This window comes from Pinus tabuliformis, chromosome J (genome assembly GCF_031772625.1).
Source record: "Pinus tabuliformis cultivar Carrire ecotype Pingquan chromosome J, CPIR1, whole genome shotgun sequence".
Lineage (NCBI taxonomy): Eukaryota > Viridiplantae > Streptophyta > Pinopsida > Pinales > Pinaceae > Pinus > Pinus tabuliformis.
Genome location: NC_142295.1, coordinates 508636803 through 508662548, shown reverse-complemented (window position 1 = coordinate 508662548; position 25746 = coordinate 508636803). Strand labels below are relative to the sequence as shown.

Genomic DNA, 25746 nt, shown 5'->3' with positions numbered 1-25746 from the left:
GACCATCTCTAGTGCTTCTTCTTATCTCCTCTTGCATCAGATCCGACCAAAGTCGTTCCCAATCTGGCAGTTTCTCTCTTCCATTAACCAAGTCTTGGTAGATATGCTAGCTCTTAGGAATACTGAGGAGTGCAAGACTCACCATGTCATCATCGACTATCGTGATCCCTACACTTCCAATCTCATCCCTGCAGGTGGTGAGCTTGTTTAGATATGTAGAGATCGTGTCGCCCTTTTCACACTTGATTTTTTGAAGCTTGTCTTTTAGCGCTAGCTTCCTCTGATCCCTGCTGTTCTGATATAGATCTTTCAATGTTTTCGACATCGAAAATGGTGTCTCCTTCCCATGGAGACTCGAGACTATGTGGTCTCGAACTCCCTCTAGAATGATTCTCGTTGCTCTAGCCACACATTTCTTCCATTCCGCCAATTCAGTAGCATCAGCCGCTGTGGGCTTGGGGACTTCTTGATCAATGAAGTCCTTTAGACCGCTATCATCTATTACTGCTTCCATGCGATTCTTCCAGGATATATAATTCGAGCTGCCATCAAGGGCATACTCGAGTCTTAAACCATTGAACGCCATTGGTGAAATTGAGATGTGATATGAACTCGATTTCTATATTCAGGAACCTCAAACTTCGAACTTCTCCCTTCTTGTATACTGTTCTTCACTTTGATCACCTTTGCTCTGATACCATGTAGAAATTCCCACTGTAGATCAACAAATTATGCAATATACTAAAGCAAAATACGAGATCTACTTCTACAACAAACTTTGTGGAAGCTTAATCGAATATGAGCAAGATCAATTAGAACACATATAACTGAGAATGAGAAATCAATCACACATGAACACAAAAGAATAACCTGGGGAAAGCCTCGGCCTATAACCCCAATCTCTGTATTATCATACAAGTGGAAATGTGTTCAGATTACAAAACGAATCAACTCTCAAGCTATCCTGCTCTCTTTGCAATCCAACTGCTGCTCATAGACAGTCAAAGGCTTCTCACAAACCTTCTCCTCTGCCCTCCAAGCCTCTTATTTCCTTGCGCAGTTTTCCTTGGGGTCTAGTGCTGCCACCTTTGTGAACTGGCCTCTTCACACACTCATTAACCTCTGATCTAACTGCGCAATCCTGAAGGAGATGATTCCTTCTGAATGGATGAGTTTCCTATATAGGAAAAATCCTCCAACTGATAGTACATTGTCCCTTCCTCTGATCTCAACTGGGTCTTTGACTGAACTGACATGCATGAGTTATTTAAGAGAGAATATTCAATTAACTGTAGAGCAACAGTTACATGCATGCAAGCATTAACTAACTGAACTCACAATTAATTCTACAAACTGTTAAAACTATCTAACTGGACTTAACTCAGTTAACTGAGATAACTAATTACAACTCATCCTTTTCTCTTTAACTGATGGATAAATTCCTCAATCAATGGAGAAACTGTTGCATGTCTTCACATAGACTTCATGTTTGATTTTCTACAACTAATTAACTCAAGATGAATTAATTAATTATTTTACAAACATTTGCTAAGATCACATTCGAATTTTACTTCTCAATTTTAGTTCAGGGACTAACTAAAATTGGAATCCATCATGAAATGCTATTTATAGCAAAGCTATTTTTAGCACTTCCATTTTTCATTCCTTGTTGCTATGTCCAACACTAGTACCCGAAATGCTATTTATAGCAATGCTATTTTTAGCATTTCTTGTTGCCATTTTCAACATTCCACATCTAAGGCCTTGAGACATGCGTCCAACTAAGTAACTAGGTGGTGCATCTAGACATGGGCTTGGATGACTTCTTTTAGGTCATTGATGAAACATTCTAAGTAGAAGTCATTGCCTAGACCATTAGTTTTGATGTCCAACTGCTCAAAGGCTACAATGTAGTCCTTGACTATACCTTTTTGCCAGAGCTTTGTGAGACGACCTAAAAAATCAACTTTGTGGTCAAAGCAATCACATATGGATTTTGAGAACATGTTCCAAGTTGCTCTCCCTAGATAACATTTCTGATGCCACTTCCACCACTGCCATCTCTCTTCGTCCAAGTAAAGGGCCCCCGCATGTATTTTAGTTTCATCTTTGCAGATATCATTAAGGGAGAAATATTGTTCCATTTGTGCTACCCATACTCATGGCTGGCTTCTCCTTCTATGCGTGCATCAACACTAGGCTCCTCCGTATGAGACTTTGTTATAAGGTATGTTAGATGCAAGATCTATTTGGTAATCTTCTCCTGGAAGTCTTCAAACATTTTTTCAAGGTGTTCGACCCTCTCATTAGCCATAACTTGAGATATGGTACCTAGCATACACCAACCCCAGTCAATTACTTAAGAGTATTCTTCTTGGAAAAAGGGTGAGTTCGGGAGTTTAATGGCGTGGGTCACTTGAAGCCACGTTGAAAAAAAATTTGGGACCGCTGGAAAATTGGGGGCTTACAATTGAATGGTACCATGGTGACCTGTTCGTTGTCCTTGTCGGGTTGTGTTATATTCTTTCCACGACTAGTTTGCGTAGTTAAATGGGGGGGTTAGAGGGGTGGCGGAGCCCCCCCCCCCCCTTCGTTGCACCAATTGCGTAGTGGGGGGGTCATAGGGGGTTTGAGGGGGGGCGGTTAGCCTCCCTCTACGGGGTTCAGGGATGTGCCCTGAGGAATTTTTTTTTGGACCCTATATTAGGTGGGTAGACCTACGTATGGTTTTGTGCATGGTTTTCGCACATGATTTTGGGCGGGATGGATTTTCGGTCCATGGTATTGCATGCTTCAACATGTATATATATGTATTGTAAAATTGAAAGGAACATAATGAAAAATCATTCTGGTAGTCCCAGTTTTGGGATCCAGGAGAAAATATCTATTTATATTTGTTTTATGTGTTATGCTCTTGCTATTGTTTATTTTCTATTTTTAGAATTCGTATGCAGTTAATTTCTGTATGGGGTTAAAACCTACATTTGGTATCAGAGCTGTTTTGGCTTCAAGGGGATGCCTTTGTTGCTGAGGGATTTCGCTCGGGCTTGTGGTAGACCCTGTTCAGTGGGAAACCTGTGGGATCGATTTTGGTAGTGAAAGAAGGTGGCGAGCAGTGGAAAGATGAGATTGAGAAATTTAATGGTTAGATTTTTGAGTTATGGAAACTCAATATGGAGGATCTGTTGATAAATAAAGATCAATGGATTGCGGTAGATCAGGGTACTAAACCAACGGGAGTGTCCGATGAAGAATGGAAGAAGTTGTATTGGAAGGCAAAGAGAAAAATATGATTGTGTGTCTTAGATTCATTATTGTTGAATGTATCAGGGGAAGCTACGACTAAGGCTTTGTGGGACAAGTTAGGGACTTTGTACCAATCTATGTCTCTGGTGAATAAACTGTTCTTATGGAAAAAGCTATATAACCTGAGAATGAAAGATGGAGACTTGGTGATAGAGCATTTAAACGCATTTAATATTGTGGTAAGTCCGTTATTATTTGTTGATATTAAAATTTCAGATGAAGATAAGTGCATTAGTTTGTTGGGTTCTCTACTAGATTCGTGGGATAGTCTGGTTATTGCAATAGGTAGCAATGCAACTGCCTTGTAGTTTGATGAAATAGTCTCATCCTTACTGACGGAGGAGATTATACGAAAAATATGGAGATCCAGAATGGTGATGCCTTGTCTATATGAGGAACGTACCAGAACAGAAACAAAAATAAGTCATCGAGTGGGAGATCTAAATCTCCAAGAAAACCTATAAAAGTGTGCTGGAAATGTGGAAAGGAAGGGCACTACAAAAGGGACTGTAAATCTAAAGCTCCTGACAAAGGAAAGGGATCTGATGATGCTCCTTCTGTAGAGATGAAAACCACCTTAGATGAAGGTGGGGATGTGTACTTGGCTTCTTCAAGTACACATGTAGATCATGAGGCATGGTTGATTGACTCAGGTGCATCCTTTCACTTCACTCCCCATAGAGAGTGGTTCTGCGAGTATGAAAAATATGATGGTGATGATGTCTTCTTGGGGGATGACAGGGAGGCTAAAATCGTTGGACACGAAAAAGTTAAGTTGAATTTGCAAGGTGGAAGGATTAGAACACTTCCGGGTGTTCTGCATATTTCTGCGTTGGCCAAAAATCTAATTTCTGTAAGCGAGTTGGATGATGCAGTTGTAAAAACAATGTTTGAGAAGGATACCTGCAAGATGGTTCAGGGAGCACTGGTATTGATGCGGGGAGTTCGGATTGGAACTCTGTACAAGCTGCAAGGTAGCACTATGGTTGATGGCTGCAACAGTTCTGTGGTTCCTGAAAGTGGAGCAGAAAATCTAGCGGTCTCTGGAGAAAAGACCATGCTATGGCATCAAAGGCTTGGACATATTGGAGAGAAGGGCCTTCAAATACTTCATGGTAAAGGTATGGTAGAAGGTATGACTAATAGCTCTCTGGATTTTTATTTTTGTGAAAGTTGTGTATATGGCAAGCAAAATCGGGTGAGTTTCCCCTTTGGTGGTAAGAGGGCGAAACATATATTAGAGCTTTTGCATAGTGATGTGTTTGGACCTGTGAAGGTTCCATCACTGGGTAAGTCTATGTACTATGTATCATTTATAGATGACTTCTCAAGGAATACATGGATATATTTCCTTAAGAAGAAATCCAAAGTCTTTGACAGGTTTAAAGAATTTAAGGCTTTGGTGGAAAACCAGACAGAGAAGAAGATAAAGGCGCCGAGGACAGATAATGGTGGAGAGTTTTGTAAGAAGGAATTTGAAGAATTTTGTAAGAAGTGTGGTATAGCACGGCAAAAGACTACTCCATACACACCTGAGAAAAATGGAGTTGCAGAAACAATGAACAAGACGTTGATGGAAAGGGCAAGAAGCATGCTTAGTGGTGCCAGGTTAGGACATGAATTCTGGGCAGAGGCAGTGGAGACTACATCTTACCTAATCAAAAGATCACCTTCATCAACATTGGAGGATAAGACTCCACAAGACATATGGAATGGTAAGAAACCTTCTCTTTCACATCTGAGGGTATTTAGATGTGATGCATATGTACATGTTCCAAAGGAGAAAAGAACAAAGTTGGATAATAAATATGAAAAGTGCATCTTTATTGGGTATAAGGATGGTTTAAAGGGTTATAAGCTTTGGAACCCAGTAACAAGGAAGGTTGTGTACAACCGAGATGTGGTGTTCAGAGAGGTGAAATATGTTATTAAACATAAAGTCCAACCAAAGGAATCTGAGAAGATAAAGTTTGAGCTTAAGGAGGAAGAATCAGACTCTACAACAGAAGAGGAATAAGAAGATGAAGAGCCACAAACTTTGGTTGTGAGAAGATCAGTTCGAGAAATAAGGCAACCAGGAAGGTATAGTCCATTTGCTTTCTGTTCAATTTTTTATTTATCTATTACTGAGGATGATCCCAACATTGTGAAGGAAGCAGTAGATTCAAAGGATGGAAAACTCTGGAAAGAGGCCATGGTTGATGAAATGGCATCTTTGCACAAAAATGAGGCTTGGGATCTTGTGGAGTTGTCGGCTGGAAGGAAAACCATTGGCGGCAAATGGGTGTTCAAGAAGAAGACAAATTCAGAAGGAAAGGTGGAGAAATACAAAGCTCGGTTGGTAGCAAAAGGTTATTCCCAGACGCCAGAAATTGATTTTGGTGATATTTTTTCTCCTATTGCCAAGGTGGCTTCTATTAGATTACTTTTATCTGTTGCCGTTGCTTTTGATTTTGAGGTAGAATAGATGGATGTGAAGACATTATTTTTTCACGGGGATCTAGAAGAGGAGATCTACATGAAGCAACCTGAAGGCTTTACGGTGAAGGGTAAGAAAGAACTGGTATGCAAGTTAAAAAAGTCTCTATATGGATTAAAATAGTCACCGAGGATGTGGTATCAAAAATTTGATACATTTATATGGGGACTTGGCTTCACCAGAAGAAAACCAGATCACTGTGTATTTTAAATTAATTGGTAACTGTGTTATTTATCTGGTCTTATATGTGGATGATATGTTGCTGGTTGCAAATGACAAAGAAATTATCCAGGATTTGAAGACTCAATTGTCCTCCAAATTCGACATGAAAGATCTTGGTGCTAAAAACTATATTTTGGGCATGGAAATTAAAAGAGGTCGGACAAAGGGGAAGCTCTGGTTAAACCAAAGGAAGTATGTCGAGACAATACCGCAAAGGTTTAATATGCAGGATAGTAAACCGATGAAGGTTCCTATTCATGTAGGTGTGAAGTTATCTGCTGAACAATGTCCCAAGACACAAGAATAGGAACATGACATGTCCCATGTTCCATATGCAAGTGCAGTCGGTAGCCTGATGTATGCGATGGTCTATACTAGACCAGACATTGAACATGCAGTGAGAGTATTGAGCAAGTTTATGTCAAAACCAGGGAAGGAGCATTGGACAACAATGAAGCGGGTTTTCAGGTATTTGCGTGGCACTAGTGATTATGGTTTGCGCTACTAAGGAAGACCAGGATTGGACAGAGTGTTGGATATCCGTGGATTTGTTGATGCGCACTGGGCTGGAGATCTGGATCAGAGAAGATCTACAAGCGGGTATGTGTTTAGCCTATTTGGAGATACAGTTAGTTGGATGAGTAAGAAACAATCTGCAGTGGCACTATCAATTATAGAGGTAGAATACATGGCAACCACTCATGCAAGCAAGGAAGAAGTTTGGTTGCAGAGATTGTGTTCAAGTATGGGGTTAGTATAGGGATCTATAAGGATAGACTGTGACAGCCAAAGTGTAATATTCTTGGCAAAGAACCCTGCTTACCATTCAAATACAAAGCACATTGATGTTCAGTATCACTTTGTGAGGGATATGATAGAAGACAAAAAGGTGTTGTTGGTAAAGGTGGACACTTGAAGAATACTGCAGATGCATTGACAAAATATGTGAGCTCTGAGAATTTCTCTTGGTGTAGAGAAACAATGGGGGTTGCAGGGCAGGATAAATGACTAAGCTCTCTCGTGGCCCCCTATGGAAAGAAAAGAACAAGTGGGAGAATGTTGGGCTGTGTTATATTCTTTCCACGATTAGCCTACGTAGTTAACCAGGGGGTTAGAGGGGGGGCGGAGCCCCCCCTTTGTTGTGCCAATTGCGTAGCGGGGGGTTTGAGAGGGGCGGTTAGCCCCCCTCTACGGCGTTTGGGGCAGCGCCCCGGGGAAAATTTTTTTGGACCCTATATTAGGTGGCCGGACCTACCTATGGTTTTGTGCATGGTTTTCGCACATGGATTTGGGCGCGATGGTTTTTCGGTCCATGGTATTGGATGCTTCGGCATGTATATATATGTATTGTAACATTGAAAGGAATATAATGAAAAATCAATCTGGTAGTCCCGGTTTTGGGATCCAGGGGAAAATCTCTGTGTATATTTGTTTTATGTGTTATGCTCTCACTATTGTTTATTTTCTGTTTTTAGAATTCATATGCAATTAATTTCTGTATGGGGTTAAAACCTATAGTCCTGAAGCTTATGCGCTAAGTCTCTTGCAAGCGTCCCAAGATGGTCTCAAACACTTATTTTTTTACTCCGAAAGGAGTTTTACTCCTCGCTGATCAATATTGCAGTGGTTGAATTCCAGAAAGCTTGATCCTGCCCAATCTCATACGAAAATTGGGCTTGGACTATAGTAACAAAAATCCCAAGGTCTCGGTAATGCCGAATGTGTTGTGAAAATATGATCTAGACTATAGTGGTCAAAACTCTCACTGCATAAAGAGTCTGATATGCACTATGAAAACCCAAACTATTGGATCTGAGTTGCACGACAGTGACAAAACCCTAACTATTGGATGTGATTTGGAAGATATGGTAGAGGGAAATCTTCAAATAGCAAAGGGAACTATGGTCACAAAGGAGTGGCATGTGTTATAGAATATACACATGGGTCCAACAATAGTACTCAACCCAATCTTTCAAGGCACTAACTAAGGAGGATCAACCGTACCCTTAGCCATACTACCCGACTACCCTATCATATGTGTGAGTAATCTCCCGAATGTTGTTCTTAGTGTACTGTAGCAGCAAGACGGCCAACGACTTATCTAAGGTTAGGTTTCAGGTGAGCCTAGGAGGCTTCCAACATATCCAAGGGTATGTGGAAGTGCAATATGTGTGCAGTTCTGTCTAATGCGCTACTATTCGAAGGGGTACCCGCACGAGTTACAAGTGTTATGCTCTTAACCTGCAAAACGATACCCAAATACAAAATATGCGAAGAGAAGATACCCAGAACACAAAACATCAATGATTTTATTATTCAGAGAGTAATGTTCACTTGCCTCTTCGAGGGGGCAACCTCCGATAGAGCAGAGCTCGATTACAAAATAAGACATGATGCTCCTCGCAGGGAGTCTCTATCCTTTATATATGACTCATACATGCAATACCATGGATCAATACCGTGGGTTTTATTAATACCATCTATCTAATACTACGGCCCATTTGCAACTAACTATGGTCCCGTCATTAATTGCGGGTTAACCACTTACAATTATTAATATGGGCTTTATTGACTCTTGACTATGACGTGATCCCATTACATAACTAAGGGGGTTAGGGTGGGACCCTAACATTCCCTCCCCCTTAAGACTAGCCTTGTCCTCAAGGCTGAAGCTGTGGAAACTGCTGAAGAATAGTGGCTGGTTCCCAAGTTACATCTTCCGGAGAGGTGTCTTTCCATTTGACGAGGACTTCCTTAATCATGCGGCCGCGCAATTGCTTGTCTCGTGTGTCTAGGACCTGTTCGGGTTGAAGCCAGATGGACCCTTCTTCGTCCAATTCAGGTAGACTGGTCTGAATTCTGCAATTGTTCCCAATCACTTTCTTGAGGCATGAGACATGGAAAACTGGATGGATTTTTGCAGTAGGTGGCAAGGCCAACTTGTAAGCCACTTCTCCAATGCGCTGAAGTACTTGATATGGTCCGTAGAATTTGGGAGATAGTTTCTGACACCCCTTGTCTTTGAGTGATATTTGTTTATATGGTTGTAGCCGTGTAGCCGTAAAAAGACCTGATCCCCTTCTTGAAATTGGCACTCTGAGCGATGCTGGTCTACCTGTTGCTTCATGCGGTTCTGAGCTTGATGAAGATTCTCTCTAAGATGGGCGAGCATGGTTGCGCGGTGTTGTAGGAGTTGATCCACTGCTTGTACTTTTGAGCACCCCTTGAGATACGAAGTAGGTGAAGGCGGGAGTTGACCATATACTGCTTCATAGGGAGTCATTTTGGTGGTGGCATGATAGTTGGTGTTATACCACCATTCAGCCAGAGGTAACCACTGTACCCAAAGGTGTTTCTTTTCTGAAGTGAAACATCTAAGGTAGGTTTCTAGACATTTGTTGACGGCTTCGGTTTGACCATCCGTTTGCGGATGATAGGAAGTACTGAGTTTTAGTTGAGTGCCTTGTATCCTGAAGAGTTCCTGCCAAAAATTACTGTTGAAGATCGGGTCACGGTCAGACACAATAGAAGTGGGCATGCCATGCAGTTTGAAGATCTGATCCGTGAAAGATTGAGCGACCAAAGTTGGTGTAAACAGGTGGGGTAGGGCGCAGAAATGAGCATACTTCGACAGTCGGTCCACAACCACCAAGATGACTGACTTGTTCCCTAACTTTGGAAGACCTGTAATGAAATCCATAGAAACCTCCGTCCAAATTGATGCCAGAATGGGCAATGATTGTAATGTGCCTGGTGTGTTGACGGTTTCCCCTTTGTGGCGTTGACAGATATCGCATTCTGCTACGAAAGTAAGGATGTCCTTTTTCATGCTTGTCCAAAAAAATGATCTTTTGGTGCGAGCATACGTCTTCTGAAAGCCCAAATGTCCTGCAATGGGAGATGAGTGCAATTCTGCCAAAATGCGACTTTTGAGGGTGGATGTTGGTGATATTACGACTCTGTCCCTGTAGCAAAGAATATCATCCTGCCACGAGTAGCCCTTGGTGGACTTTGGATCTACCTGTAATTGAGAAATGAGTTGGGAGAGCCCGGGGTGTGAAAACCATTCCCTGCGAGCTTCTTCAATCCATTCTGGAATGGGGAGGGAAATTGCTAGCAGAGTACTTTCCTCCTCAAATTGGCGAGATAATGCATTTGCTACACTATTGTCTTTCCCTTTCTTGTAAATGATCTCATAATCATATCCCAGCATTTTGGCGAGCCATTTATTTTGTTGTGGGGAGGATAGGCGTTGCTCCAAAAAATATTTAAGACTGTGATGATCTGTGCGGATTTGGAAACGTTGCCCCAATAAGTAAGGTTGCCAGGTCTTGACTGCATGTAAGATGGCCATCATTTCCTTCTCGTAGGTAGATTGGCCCAGATTCCTCCCACTTAGTTGTTGGCTTGTGAAGGCCAAAGGTCGCCCTTCCTGCATTAAGACCGCCCCAATACCTGTACCCGAAGCATCACATTCAATGACAAAAGATTTGGTGAAGTCAGGTAGTGCTAAGACTGGAGTGGAACACATGGCATTTTTTAGAGCTGTAAAGGCATGTTGTGCTTCCTCATTCCAGAAGAATGAATTTTTCTTTAGGAGTTGGGTGAGGGGCTTCACTATGCGACCATAGTTGCGGAAAAATTTACGATAATAGCCTGTGAGACCCAAAAATCCTCTCAAGCTCTTCAAGGTCTTAGGTTGAGGCCATTCTTGCATTGCCTCTTTTTGGGGTCCACCTTGACACCTTCACGCCCCACAATGTGGCCCAAATACTCAACTTCTGCCATGCCAAACGAACACTTGGACATCTTGAGAAATAATTTATGCTTGCGGAGCAGTTGCAAGAGTAGATCTACATGCTGAAGATGTGCGGCCCAAGTGCAACTATAGATGAGGATGTCATCGAAGAAGACAAGGACAAATTTCTTGAGATATGGTTTGAGAATGTGGTTCATAAGGCTCTGAAAAGTAGAGGGGGCATTACAAAGACCAAATGGCATGACCAGGAACTCATAATGGCCTTCATGAGTTCTGAAAGCAGTCTTGGGAATGTTGACTTCCTTCATGCGAATTTGGTGGTAGCCTGAGCGAAGATCCAGCTTAGTGAAGAATTGAGCCCCATTGAGTTCATCCAGCAAATCGTCAACCACCGGACCCTAACAACAAGGGAGTCCAACAAGCGTGACCACCTCTTGTAGTTCCTGCGTGCATGCCTCCCCAAATTCGTAGGTTTATGTGCTCAATGACAAATCTTGTGGTTTAAAGACATAGAAACGCGTCTCTAGCCTAAATTTTTTTTTTTGTGAAAAATTGGAGGTACAACTGGCCCTAGAAAGTTATCTTATACCACTTGTTATGCTATTGACCTGTGAGAAATCCAGAATACTAGAAATACGAAGAAATATTGCCCAGAACATAGAATTATCACATGAAATGAGAAAAACTGCAAAGCATTTTATTATTCAGAAATGGATTCAATGTTCACTTGCCTCTTCGAGGGTGCAACCTCCAATAGAGCAAAGCTCAATTACAATAAGACTTGATGATCTTCCCCTTACCAACTAAGACTATTTATAGCTAAATGACATCTGAAACCCTAAGTACTAGTGGTCACTTGCATAACATGTGTTAACCACTTTATTTATTAACTATGACTCATTTACAACTAATTGTGGTCCCTTTTCTCTAATGAGGGTAAACCACTTACAATTATTAATGCGGGCTTTATTCACTCTCTAAGTAACCATGAATTTGACTTCACCCATTGATCTTATTACATAAATAAAGGGGTTAGGGTTGGACCCTAACATCATGGACACTTATAGGACAAGTGAGGATTACAATTCCTATGTCCCATATGTAATTAATGTATTGTTTAACTTCATGAGCTTTTTGGAATCACAACTTGAACATCACTACTATCAAAGGATGCAAGTGAGTACAATTAGTCATAGTACAATCACCAAAGAAATATTGTGTGATATGGTTGGGTAAGGAAATGGGAAGTGTTTACTAATATCCAAATGCTACTATTGAATCTTACAGTGAGGGTTTCAATGGTGGAATCCAATTGGAATATCAAAGGCCCTCGAAGAGTTCTATAGGAGTTGTTTAAATAAAAACTAATAATGGGTTCTTGGTTCAAAAGAAAATATGCTCACCAATGTTAATAAAATCATATGAGCATGATTACTAAGAGTAGGATAAAAAGGAGAGAATAAAAAAGTTGAGAAGAGCCTTGCAACAACTATGTAAAACAAAAAAATATGAAGCATAATGAATGAAACTTTAATTGAGTAATTTTACCTTAAATATTCATTAAGAAATACAACTCTTATAAATATTAAGTGATGCTAGTGGAAGATAAAATTATTATTAATATTCTTGTATAAATTTTTCATAAAAGTATTCAAGTTAATATCAAAATGTTATATTCTCCTAGTCGATACTAAATATAGTTTGGCAACTCTTTTTAGGATTTATCTTATGGGAAACCTAGAAAGAAAGAAATCAAAAAATATTTAAAATTAAAATAGCTCCCATAGTTTTCATCTAAAATTCTATCCTGAATAGGATAAAAAAAATTGTTTTGTTAATCCCTTTGACCTCTTAAGATTGGGATCATTGTAATCATCAGGAAAATGTGCATTATTTTTCTATTAAATCTCCATCAATCCATCACTTTTCCTCAAGCTCCTTTGTCTCTGCCAAGCTCTTCAAGTCCTAACTATTGGTCTCCTCCCTCGAATGGTTTTGTAAAACTGAACTTTGATGGGTCCATAAAAGGTAACCTGAGACCGACTAGTTTTGGGGGTGTTTTCAAAACAAGTCTAGGTCACATAATTCATATCCACTCAAGAGATCCCAAGATAGATAGTAATACTACTACCGAATTATATGCTTTGGAATAGGGATTACTCATTACTAGCCGAAACAATTTTTAAAAATTGATAATAGAAGGGGACTCAAAAACAATAATTCAGATGATTAGAAAACTTCAATATGACTCACACCCTTCTAAAGTATCAAGTAGTTGGAGACTTCGTAGTAGCTTAGCAATGGTAGCAAAGCTTTTGGAAGGAATTGCGGCTCCCATTCTATCCTATGTTAGGAGAAATGGAAACAAACTTGCAGACAAATCAGCTAATGAAGGGTTCCACTTTAAAATTGATACCTTAGACTAAAGCTAGACTCAAGACACTTCAGGCTCTCTAAGAAGTATATGCCAAGAGATTGCAAATGAGGACTAAATCCCCCTTGGTGAGTGCTCGAGCATAGGATGAGGTGAACCTGTATTTCTATTATAGTTATAATTTTTTATAACGACAATGGTGTAGTTCTAATTGTTAATATTTGATGATATGTTTTTATTAGTTATGTTTTTACTTTAGATGATAAACTTATAGTGTCAACACTATACAATCTTAAAATTTTAACATTGCAATTGATCTAATTTCTTATGTGAAAAAATAATAACATCTAAACATCTATTATGAATCTAATTAACATAAAATAAGTGCTTAACCTTACCCAAAAGTTTATTAAAATATTATAAAAATCTTCTTTACAATTTTTCAAACATTAAAGAACATATTAAATTAAAAATCTTACATTAGCGTACTATATTTATGTTAAGCTATATTCATTTATATTTTTTCCATTACGTTCAAATTATAAAATATAATTTGTCTTTATTAAATTATAAAAGCTAATTTATTTTTATTAATTATAATTAATTTATGCTTATTGTAATGGAATTTTATTAAAGTTTTTTATTTATCCTTATCCTTAAAAAATCTAAAAATGTTGGATTATTATAAAATTTTCCAAACTTGTTTGGGTGTAAATAAATAATAATGAAAATTTTAATTATATTTATATCACTTCAATAAATAAATAAAATAAAACCATTTCAAATTGTCAAATTGTTATGACTTTTTGGCAAGTTTGTTGAATTATTGGAACCTCATCAACAATACTTGAAATAACTCTAAATAAATCACCATTATAGAGTGTCATGTTCCCTTCAAGTATATATTTAAACTTTGGTATGTATTCATGATAAATTTCATTTAAGAGAAAAAGATTTTGTGTAGTTGAACGATAAATCTTCTTATATGATATAATGATGTATAGGTCAATCCTAAGCAATGTTTGCATTGTGTTTAAATGTTAGTTTGTTAGATTAATTTTATTTATTGAAAATAATTAAATGAAATAATAATAATTATAGTTATTTAAAATACTATTAAATAATTATTTTTTTCAAATATAAATAAATAATTTATTATTTATATAAATTAGATGAATATTACAAAATAAATTATAGATTTCAACTTAATCGTAATGAAATTTTAATTTTTTACACTATTAAAATATATTTTTCTATTTTCTGTTTTATTAGAACAAAGTTACAAAACACATAATAATGGTGTAGTCTAACTAATAGATGGAATAGTTTTTTTTTTATCAAAATTTACTAAAATTATAGAATATAATATTAAGATTTTTTGTTATTTAAAATACATAAATAGATTAATACTATGAAAATCTCCTAAAACACTTAAATTAAGTAGATTAAACAATTTAAATTCAAATTTTTAAAAATATATATTAATCCAAAAAAATACCGTAAAAAATGACATTTATTCTATAAATTAGACTAAAACCATAATAATTATGGCTGAGATATTTATAAGGTTTTTGAGTTTGAATTCATTTAAAATTAATATTAACTCATCATGACTTAAGCGTGAGATTGGCTCGAAAATCCCTTTCAATGTTAGGAAGGTGGAAGTCGTAAAAAAGGAATAGAAAAGCGTTGGCTCCCTATTCAAAGCATAATGGTGCTTCACCTACTCCCCCTTCAACATGACGCAAGATTTAAAGGCTATGACAACATGATTTTCTCCTTACACGTGTATAACTAAATTCCTTGTAGATAACTCCACGTGTATTTATATATTCCTTATACACGACTCCATTCTTATATTGAAAAACAAACTATTTGAGAAGTGAGTTGTGATATTAATGGGAATATGATAAGAAGTTAAGGGACTTGTGAATTGGGCTATGCATCTTTAGAGTTGGGCAATTCATGGGATTAAACAAAGAAGACCTAACCATCTCACAAAATTAGTAAATACATGTTTTAATAAGCACTCATTAGGGCCACAATGATGATATATAGGATTTTTGGACAAATCAACTGAGAGTAAGATATGATTAGCATATTAAAATAGAAAGTGTTTAATAATGGAAGTGTAAATATGGTGGGAAAGTGTTCAAATGTAGCTTTATTAAAAAAAAAATTCAGAAAGAAAAAAATGTTGATTTGTATTATATATTAAAACGAGTACATGTAATTTATTGAGTCTGGCATCTAGCTATCATATGTCAATTATTACGCAAGGATAAAAAATACATATATAAAAAATGATGATAATTCTGTAAAAGGAAAGGTTTTCACAAGAATATATTTACTATAAAACATAGATATGCATTTGGTGTAATTTGGAATAATCATCTTTGTTATTTTGGAGATATGGAAATGTATTTAGAGAAGGTAAGCAAGTAATGTAACAAGTTGAACTTAATGATTGTGACTTTCATATCTCTACTTATATAATGAGATTTTTAAAAGGAAAATTAGTCATAAGAGAATCATCATACTACTAAGAAGATACAATTAAGCATGAAAAGCCTTATTCTTCATTTTTCTATTTTAGGGTTACAGATAACTTACTAAAGACCAAATTAACATATAGAATCCTTTTATTTGTTGGACAACGAAATCCATCCACATAACAATTTCACTTATTAGTTTATAAAGGTGCACATGTCCATCCTCCCTTTAGATTTGAACCTACGACCTTTAAAGATGAAACACATGTTCTTAACCACTAGGTTATATTATGTGCACAACTCCATCTGACAATATTGTTTCTAAAAAAAGGTATGCATGTTCATAGTAGATGTTAAATACCATATGTGATTAATTATATGAAAAGAGTAATGTTTCCTCCTAGAGGTTGACATCAAATTGCAATTGGTTATGAGTTGGAAGTATATGAATGATAGTGTTTATTCCATTGGCAACAAGAGTGATCTTATTGTATTATTTTTCCCATGGAAAACCTCATGTAAACCCAAGGGATGTGTCCCTACATTCATGGATGACATCGTGAGTGAACCTATTGGTGTATACTAGTGTACCTCACTTAGGGAATTCAAATTAAGCACTTTCTAGCACGAAACTAACCAAATTCCCAACGACATTGGAAATAGCCTAGTGAGTTAGTCCTTTGGGATTTAAAGATAATATATGTGTATGCCTACTACTTCACATTTTTTTGAAGTGTGTAAACATAGTGCTACACTAGGAGGACTCACAATGAGCACTTGTTGACATGAAACTAGCTAAATGCCCAACAGTATTAGTGAAAACTAGTTAAACTAACCCCCTTGACTTTGAAGATGATATGCTTATATCCCTACTACGTCTTCCTCTTTTTTTCTTTTTCTTTTGCAGAGACATGTAAGCACAATGTCTCACCTAGTGGGATTCAAACTAGAGCACCTATTGACATAGAACTAGCCAAATATTGATCAACATTCATGACAACTGGTTGAGCTAACCCTTTGTTCTTTTAAAATAATATACCTATATCACTACTAATTCAACTTTTTCCTAATCTATGTAAAAGCATTAATGTAAAATATTCATATTAACATAGGGTGAAAGATTTAAACCTTGTATTAAAGTGTGGTGCTAAATGATAAGATAGAAGTGAAAAAGTGTCTTTATCCTTCACTCTTCATCTCTTCCATGCAAAAGCAAAAAGATAAAATGCAATGTCTTCTAAAATAACACTAAATAAAAGGTAGTTATTAAAGGTAGCTAAATGTTGTTTCATAATATTAATGATACAACTTGAGTGGGCCTAATGGTTAAGAGCACGTGTTTCCTCCTAAGAGGTCACAGGTTCAAAACCAGAGCGGGTAACTTAGTAGTCAAATCATTGCGTGGAGGTGGGTCCTTTGTCCCACAAACAAGGGGGTCTCATACACCAATTTGGTGTCTGCATGACCTTAAAAATGGATGATAATAATAATAATAATAATAATCTAATTTGAAGGTCACGACTAAGCCAAACACTAAAATGGTGTATGAGTTCCCCTTGTTTGTGGGACAAGGAACCCACCTCCATCCAATTTGATCCTCCCCCATGCAAAAGCAAAAAGACAAAAATGCATTGTCTTCAAAAATACTACAAAATTAAATTTGATCATGGTGAATCGGAAAAATTGCATTGTCTTCCAAAATACTGCAAAATTAAAGTTTGATCATGGTGAATTGGCAACTCTTTAGAGTAACACGGGTGAGGCACAAGATCAAACCTAGATGTTGGCACTATAACTCCAAGAATATATCCAACATCCCATAAGCCAAATATGTTAAGAATTTAAGACTTAGGATTATTAATATCCGGTAACTCTTTAGAGTAACATGGGTGAGGCACAAGATCAAACCTAGATGTTGCCACTATAACTCCAAGAATATATCCAACATCCCATAAGCCAAATATGCTAAGAATTTAAGATTTAGGATTATTAGTTTCATAATACTTGTTACTTTTATGACATATACCAAGAATTAACCTATGGCTTATTAAGATGAAACATGTACTCTTAACTAAAGGACATTTTTACCTTTTTATCATCATCCAATGATAAAATTTCATAAGATTTTGAATTTTTATTATTTAAAATGTATTTTTGAATGCATAAATAAATTTAGTATATCACAAAACTAAAACTCACCATTTCAAAAAATCTAAATTATATTTCAAATTAAATCTACCAAAAATAATCTTCCCATAAAATGTTAGAAACCCCAATTAATTAAACTTTAATACCTTAAAAGCATAAATAATGTAATGTGTTCAAAATTTTGACCACATAAGATACCTTCACAAGTATTTCATTATTCTAAATACATTGCATACTATATTTTTTTTTCACTTGAAGAAATCACACTTGAAACAATGCTCAACTGTACATGCCGGGATTAGACCTTGCCTTACATAGGCTTGCCTGAAATTGGACCTCGTTTAAAGCAACTCTGAAGTGTATATAGTCTTACCTTAGATTGGACCTCGTCTTACATAACCCGGGATTAGACCTTCCCTGAAACAATTCTCAAATGTAAAATTAAACCTTGAAACTTATGAAGACCAAACTTCCCTACAACATTCTTGGGACCACATTACATACTATGACAACATACATACACCAACCCACTGCATGCTATGACAACATATATACACCAACGACAATATTGGAATTACATGCAACGAACGAAAGAAACGCTATCTCACCAACTCATGCACTACATCCCGAAACTTAACCTTCCCCTGATACAGATTGAAGAGCCGAAAAAAGTGTGCATCTAAATTTCTGGTATGGTGAGGAGCCGAAAAAAGCGTGCATCTAAATTTCTGGTATGGTGAGGAGCCGAAAAACGCGTGCGCCTAAATTTTTTGAGATGCGGAGGGCCGGAAAATAATGCGTGCATCTAAATTTTCACGTGTCGCGTATTGGCGAGGTTGCGCTGAATGTGATCCTGTGCGTGAGCCACATTCATTCCATCGGTTGACCCGCCGGTGCCGCAAGGACCGTGGGGCCTCACAGATAGGCGGATGGGGGATCAGCACTGAGAAGATTAGATGATGACCAGGCGGGCATTTGAAGTAAAAACTTGGGGGTGGTTGGCAAGTACGCGACAAAGAAGGGTAGTGCGCAAGGAAGCGAGTTGGATGCAAATAATATTACAAAGTGGGTTGGTGGGCATGAGCATCAACAAGAATGATGTTGTTGCTGCTTACTTGCAAATTCTGACCAGTAGTTTGAACCATACTACCCAACTTTCTTTTTTTCTTTTTTTTCTGGTAAAACATGCAATGGATAAAGAACATAGAATTTGACTTTAATAACATAACACAAAACTTCAACCAACTAAAATACCATTAAACCCACACCTTATAACAAAGGGCACATGGCTTAACACATACCTTTAACTAATAAAATACCCCTTAAACCCACACCTTATAACTAAGGGCAAATGACTTAACACATACCTTCAACTAATAAAATACCCATAACAAAAACGAATGAGTTAGCACAGACCTTCAACTAATAAGATACCCATCAAATCCACATCTCCTGACCGACTAAAAACAAATGATTTCAACCAACAAAGATACCCATCAAAGCTAACCCACAACCCCATTGGTCACTTCCCCATCAAAGCTAACCCACAACCCAATTGCTCACTTCCCCTTCTAATATTTCGGCTTTTTCAGACCAACCAACCAGACCTACGCCATTAACTACCTTAGGACGTGGGAATTGGGGGTGCCACCGTTGAAGAATGGCACTCAGGGTTGGTAATCCCTCCACGTGTATGTAGCAGTCGTTTGGTGGAGACGGCGTGTTTGAATGTCCACCTTCCAGTTTGGAGAACAAGGAAATTGGGCTTATATAGGCCTGGATCTCTTGTTTCAGAGCAGGAGTAGTTCAGGACAGGAACTAGAATTCAAGAATTTAATTGCCCTGCCCTGCTCTGCTCTGGTTTGCTCAACTTATTAATCCCTGCTCTGGTTTGTTCAATTTCTTGACCCCTGCTCGGTTCTGCTCTGGTTTGCACAATTTCTTGATTACATAAGTCATTTTGGATCCTTGCAAGGAAGAAAATATGGTTGCAGCAGCAGAAATGACGCAGGCCAATGAAGTTCAAGTTAAAAGCACTGGGCTGTGCACGGACTTCGGCTCGTCTGGCAGCGATCCACTGAACTGGGTTCGAGCAGCCAAGGCCATGGAAGGAAGTCACTTTGAAGAAGTGAAAGCGATGGTGGATTCGTATTTGGGAGTCAAGGAGATTTTCATTGAAGGGAAATCTCTGACAATCTCAGACGTTGCTGCCGTTGCTCGAAGATCGCAAGTGAAAGTGAAATTGGATGCTGAAGCTGCCAAATCTAGGGTCGAGGAGAGTTCAAACTGGGTTCTCACCCAGATGACCAAGGGGACGGATACCTATGGTGTCACTACTGGTTTCGGAGCCACTTCTCACAGGAGAACGAACCAGGGAGCCGAGCTTCAGAAGGAGCTGATCCGCTTCTTGAATGCCGGAGTTCTTGGCAAATGCCCAGAAAATGTTTTGTCCGAAGATACTACCCGGGCTGCCATGCTGGTTCGGACGAATACTCTGCTGCAGGGCTACTCGGGCATAAGGTGGGACATTCTTGAAACTGTGGAGAAGCTGTTGAATGCGGGGCTGACCCCAAAGCTGCCCTTAAGAGGAACCATAACTGCTTCTGGTGATCTGGTTCCCCTGTCTTATATTGCTGGGCTCTTGACCGGGAGGCCTAATTCCAGAGTCAGATCCAGAGATGGAATTGAAATGAGCGGAGCCGAAGCGCTCAAGAAAGTGGGCCTGGAAAAGCCCTTTGAATTGCAGCCTAAAGAAGGTCTGGCCATTGTTAATGGCACTTCAGTGGGAGCAGCACTGGCTTCCATTGTGTGTTTCGATGCCAATGTCCTTGCTCTGCTCTCTGAAGTAATCTCTGCCATGTTCTGCGAGGTTATGAATGGGAAGCCTGAGTTTACGGATCCATTAACTCACAAGCTGAAGCACCATCCTGGCCAAATGGAAGCTGCAGCGATCATGGAGTATGTCTTGGACGGGAGTTCTTATATGAAACACGCTGCTAAGCTCCATGAGATGAATCCTCTGCAGAAGCCAAAGCAGGATCGCTATGCGCTTCGCACTTCGCCTCAGTGGCTCGGCCCTCAGGTGGAGATTATCAGATCTGCAACTCACATGATTGAGCGGGAAATCAATTCTGTGAATGACAATCCAGTAATTGATGTTGCCAGAGACAAAGCTCTACATGGAGGGAATTTCCAGGGCACACCTATTGGTGTTTCCATGGATAATCTTCGTCTGTCAATTTCAGCAATTGGGAAATTGATGTTCGCTCAATTCTCAGAGCTTGTGAATGATTACTACAATGGAGGCTTGCCTTCGAATCTAAGTGGCGGGCCTAATCCCAGCCTGGATTATGGACTGAAAGGGGCCGAGATCGCTATGGCTTCTTACACTTCTGAGCTTCTTTACCTGGCAAATCCTGTCACCAGCCATGTACAGAGCGCCGAACAGCATAACCAGGATGTGAATTCTCTGGGTCTTGTTTCAGCTAGAAAATCTGCCGAGGCCATCGATATTCTGAAGCTGATGCTCTCCACATACCTGACAGCTCTGTGCCAGGCTGTGGATTTAAGGCATCTGGAAGAAAACATGCTGGCCACTGTGAAGCAGATTGTTTCTCAGGTAGCCAAGAAAACCCTGAGCACAGGGCTCAACGGGGAGCTTTTGCCAGGCCGTTTCTGCGAAAAGGATTTGCTTCAGGTAGTGGATAACGAGCATGTTTTCTCTTACATTGACGATCCCTGCAATGCCAGCTACCCATTGACTCAGAAGCTGAGAAACATCCTGGTGGAACACGCCTTCAAGAACGGAGAAGGTGAGAAGGATCCCAACACTTCCATTTTCAATAAGATTCCTCTGTTTGAAGCCGAGCTGAAGGCACAGCTTGAACTGCAAGTTAGTCTGGCCAGGGAAAGTTATGACAAAGGGACCAGCCCTCTGCCCAACAGGATCCAGGAATGCAGGTCTTATCCTCTCTATGAATTTGTGAGAAAGCAGCTCGGTACCAAGCTTCTGTCTGGAACTCGGACCACTTCTCCTGGTGAAGTGATTGAAGTGGTTTACGACGCTATCAGTGAGGACAAGGTCATAGTCCCTCTCTTCCAATGCTTGGATGGGTGGAAAGGAACTCCTGGCCCATTCTGAAATAAATAATCTTCCAAGATCCCCTTTATACAACGACTGCTATGATTTGAGTCCTCGGATCTTTTTGTTTATGCAGTTGTTTACCGATCTGGAATTTGATTGGTCATAAAGCTTGAATTTGTTTTTCTTTCTTTTGTTTTATACTGCTGGATTTGCATCCCACTGGATTTGCCAGAAACATGTAAGGGTGGCAGATCATTTGGGTGATCTGAAACATGTAAAAGTGGTGGATCATTTGGGTAGCATGGCAGATCAGTTGGGTGATCGTGTATTGCTTTCACTATTACTTACATATTTAAAGATGGAACTTTGGGGAATAAAAATATGATTTTAATTAACTTTTTCCTCTATTTTATATAAATTAGATGACAAATCTTCAGTCATGTATATCAAAAATAATTCAACAAGCCACTGCCAAATTAAAACGTACATCAGCGATTTGTTAATTTGTTAACCAATCAATGCTTATGAAAAACTAACTTGTTGATTGGTTAACCAATCAATGCTTATGAGAAAATAACTGCAAAACTTTCACTTAACTAATTGGTTCTAGCTATGCTACATCTTATGGATCTGGTATCTTCTGGTATCTTATGGATCTGGTCCAAAGGATCTTAACTAATTGGTTCTAGCTATGCTACATCTTATGGATCTGGTATCTTATGGATCTGGTCCAAAGGATCTGTGGTGAAGTTTATTTATTTAAGTGAAGTTTCGTTATTTAAGTTTATGGATGTGGTCTAACGAATATTTAGTGAAGTTTGGTTATTTTAATCTATGGATGTTGTTCAACAAATACTTAGTGAAGTTTGGTTATTTAATCTTGTGGATGTGGGTAGGACTGTATTTACCCAAGTAAAAGCTGCTCCAAACACAATTAAAAGAAATACCACATCTTATCATCAATAAAACACTCATCAATTAAAAAAATAAAAATACTACATCTTATCATCAGTAAAACACTCTTCAATTGAAAAAAATAAAAAAGATACCACATCTTATTATAGGTAAAACACTTAGTTTAAATGAAGTCACTTCCAAATATCATTAATATCATTCTTCTCCATCAATCTAGATGCTATAACATGCTAATATTAAAGTTTTTTTTTTTTTTTTCCCATGTTTGCAAGTTAATAATTAGCTTATTGTTTTTCTTTTGTTTTTCCATATTTTCTTTGGATATTGGATGTTTTCTGGGATGAGAATAAATCTAATATTCAATAAAGACAATGGAAAGACAACAAATGTTTATTACATGGCATTTAATATTTGCTTAACAAGCTCTCATGGGTTTTAATATTTGCTTAATGAGCTCTCATGTCTTTTAGTAATAATCTCCAATCAATATGATAAAAAGAATAATACGATATAAAATTTCCACACGCAAATTTATTGCATGGTGTTTAATATTTGATTAATAAATTTTCATGTATAAAACTTTGAACTCTCAGCCATAATTTCCAATGAATATTAGGAAAAAAAATAGAATATGAATATAAAAAATTAATATAAAAATGCTACAAACACTTTACTACATGACATTTAATATTTGCTTAACAACCCCTGTATATATATAACTTTTAACTCTCATTTTAGAGCTCATTGCTATCAGTAATTTATTAGAACTTTGGACTCCAGCAATAATTTATCATAATTTATCATTTCAGAGATCATTGTTATAAGTAATTTATTCCACTAGATATTCATATATTTGGCTGTTATGACAGACCATTGTTACTGGTCATTTGTTCCAACAGATGTTCATATTTTTGGCAGCCTCGTCGTCTTCCATGTCCGACTGTGCCATCATGGTTCACTACCTGTGACATCTGGATGATGTCTTCCACCCTGAATCTGCGGGCTCCCTTCAATGAGATTCCTGTTGTCTTCAAAGATACTCCATATTCCTGTTGTTTGTTTCTGTATTTGTGTTTTCATGTTCGTTGTTGCTTTTATTTTGGATTGGAATTTCAAAACATACTTATTTATTAAATTGGATGGTTTTCATACTTTTTCAATCTATTTTGAAATTCTTATTTTCATGGTTTCAAAAAAATAGTCAACTCTTTTCAATAAAATTTTTGTTGTATTCATAAATATTTTATATTTTGTTGTTTGTTTTTGTATTTGTGTTTTCATGTTCTTTGTTGCTTTCATTTTGGATTGGAATTTCAAAATACACCTACCTATTAATTAAATTTGATGGTTTTCACACATTTTTTCTTTCAATAAAATTTTTGTTGTATTTATAAATATTCTATATTTTTGTTGTTTGTTTCTGTATTTGTGTTTTCATGTTCTTTGTTGCTTTCATTTCGGATTGGAATTTCAACACACCTACCTATTAATTAAATTTGATGGTTTTCACACTTTTTTTTGAAAATGGAAGGGGCTAGTTCCCTTTATAGAAGCAATATGGGCCCTCTTTTGTACATATCTGTCAGATCATGCTGACAACAGCCATACGTCATCGGACAGAATAAACTGCATCATCGCACAGCTCCAAATATGCCGCATCATCGCACAGCTCAAGGATCAAACTCAACCCGATGGCGTGCAAACCAACCGCCCCAGCCATTACATTATGCACTTCGCGTACGGATAATTTTCACACTTTCCCAACCTATTTTCAGAGTCTTATTTTCACGATTTCAAAATAAATATCTTAACAATTTCTTCTCAAATTCCATCTCTGCCTTCACTGTTTTTCTTCCCGACTTTTTCAACTTCCCTTAATTCACTTACACGTGAGATATTCTCATTTAGCTTTCGTACTTAAAGAGTCCATTGATGCTGACATCTTCGACTTCTTGATTCACTTTCATCAAATTCAATGATTCTCCATCAGCAATCATACTGAGCTTGAAGTAGTTCATTGATGCTGCTGGATTATGTTAAGACATAAAATGGATTTGCCATAGAACATATTTTCTTTGTACGGGGAACAATTTCAGGTGAAGCGCAGGTCTTCTTGGTGGTTTAATCTAGTTATCTGTTAACGTATATAAATATGTATATTTGAATATGGGCAGTTATATATATATATATATAATATATATATAAATATGTATATTTGAATATGGGTGGTTATATATATATATTTGTTGGTTTTTTGGTAGGTTTAATGATCAAGAGTGGGCTTAATGGTTAAGAGTATTAGTTTTTTTTAATTTAAGAGGTTACAGATTCAAAACTAGAGGCTTAGAGTATATATAATTTGTAGACTTAGTAATCAAATGACTGCTGGGAGGTGGGTTCTTTGTCCCACAAAACAAGGTCTCATACACCAATTTGGTGTTTGACTTAGAAATAACCTTAAAATTAGATAATAATAATAATAGATTTTTTTACACATTAAAAAGTAAAATATGTATATTTTCATAAATTTTAAAAATCAAATCATTGTTCCAAACTTATATTCTTTTATAAATAATAGAATTTTATACATCAACAATTTGATATCTACCTTAATATTAACTTTAAAATTAAATTATTATTACTATTATTTAAAAAAAAATACAAATTATATCATGTACAATAATCCTTAAATTTATGAAGAATATGGTTTTATTATCGCATTTCATTTTAAAGTTGTGTATGTGATGATAATGATTAAAGTTATTTAAGAATAAATGATTTATAAAATTTTAATAAAATTAAATTATTATTATTACTATTATTTAAAATAAATACAAATACAAACGGTCCAATAATCCTTAAAATTTATGAAGATATTAATTGTATTATCCCATCATTTTATATGTGTGTATGTGATGATATAATTAATGTTATTTAAGATTAAACATTTATAAAATTTAAAAACAA

The 25746-nt window shown here is 37.3% G+C and overlaps 1 protein-coding gene across 1 annotated transcript; it reads left to right on the top strand.

The window, feature by feature from the left end:
• The first annotated feature begins 19479 nt into the window (after nt 1-19479).
• On the top strand, nt 19480-22259 carry LOC149227997 (phenylalanine ammonia-lyase-like). The gene is given in 2 exon segments (XM_089378027.1): nt 19480-21906; nt 21908-22259. Coding segments are annotated over 2 exon segments (2265 nt in total). The 5' UTR covers nt 19480-19764; the 3' UTR covers nt 22031-22259.
• The last annotated feature ends 3487 nt before the right edge of the window (nt 22260-25746 follow it).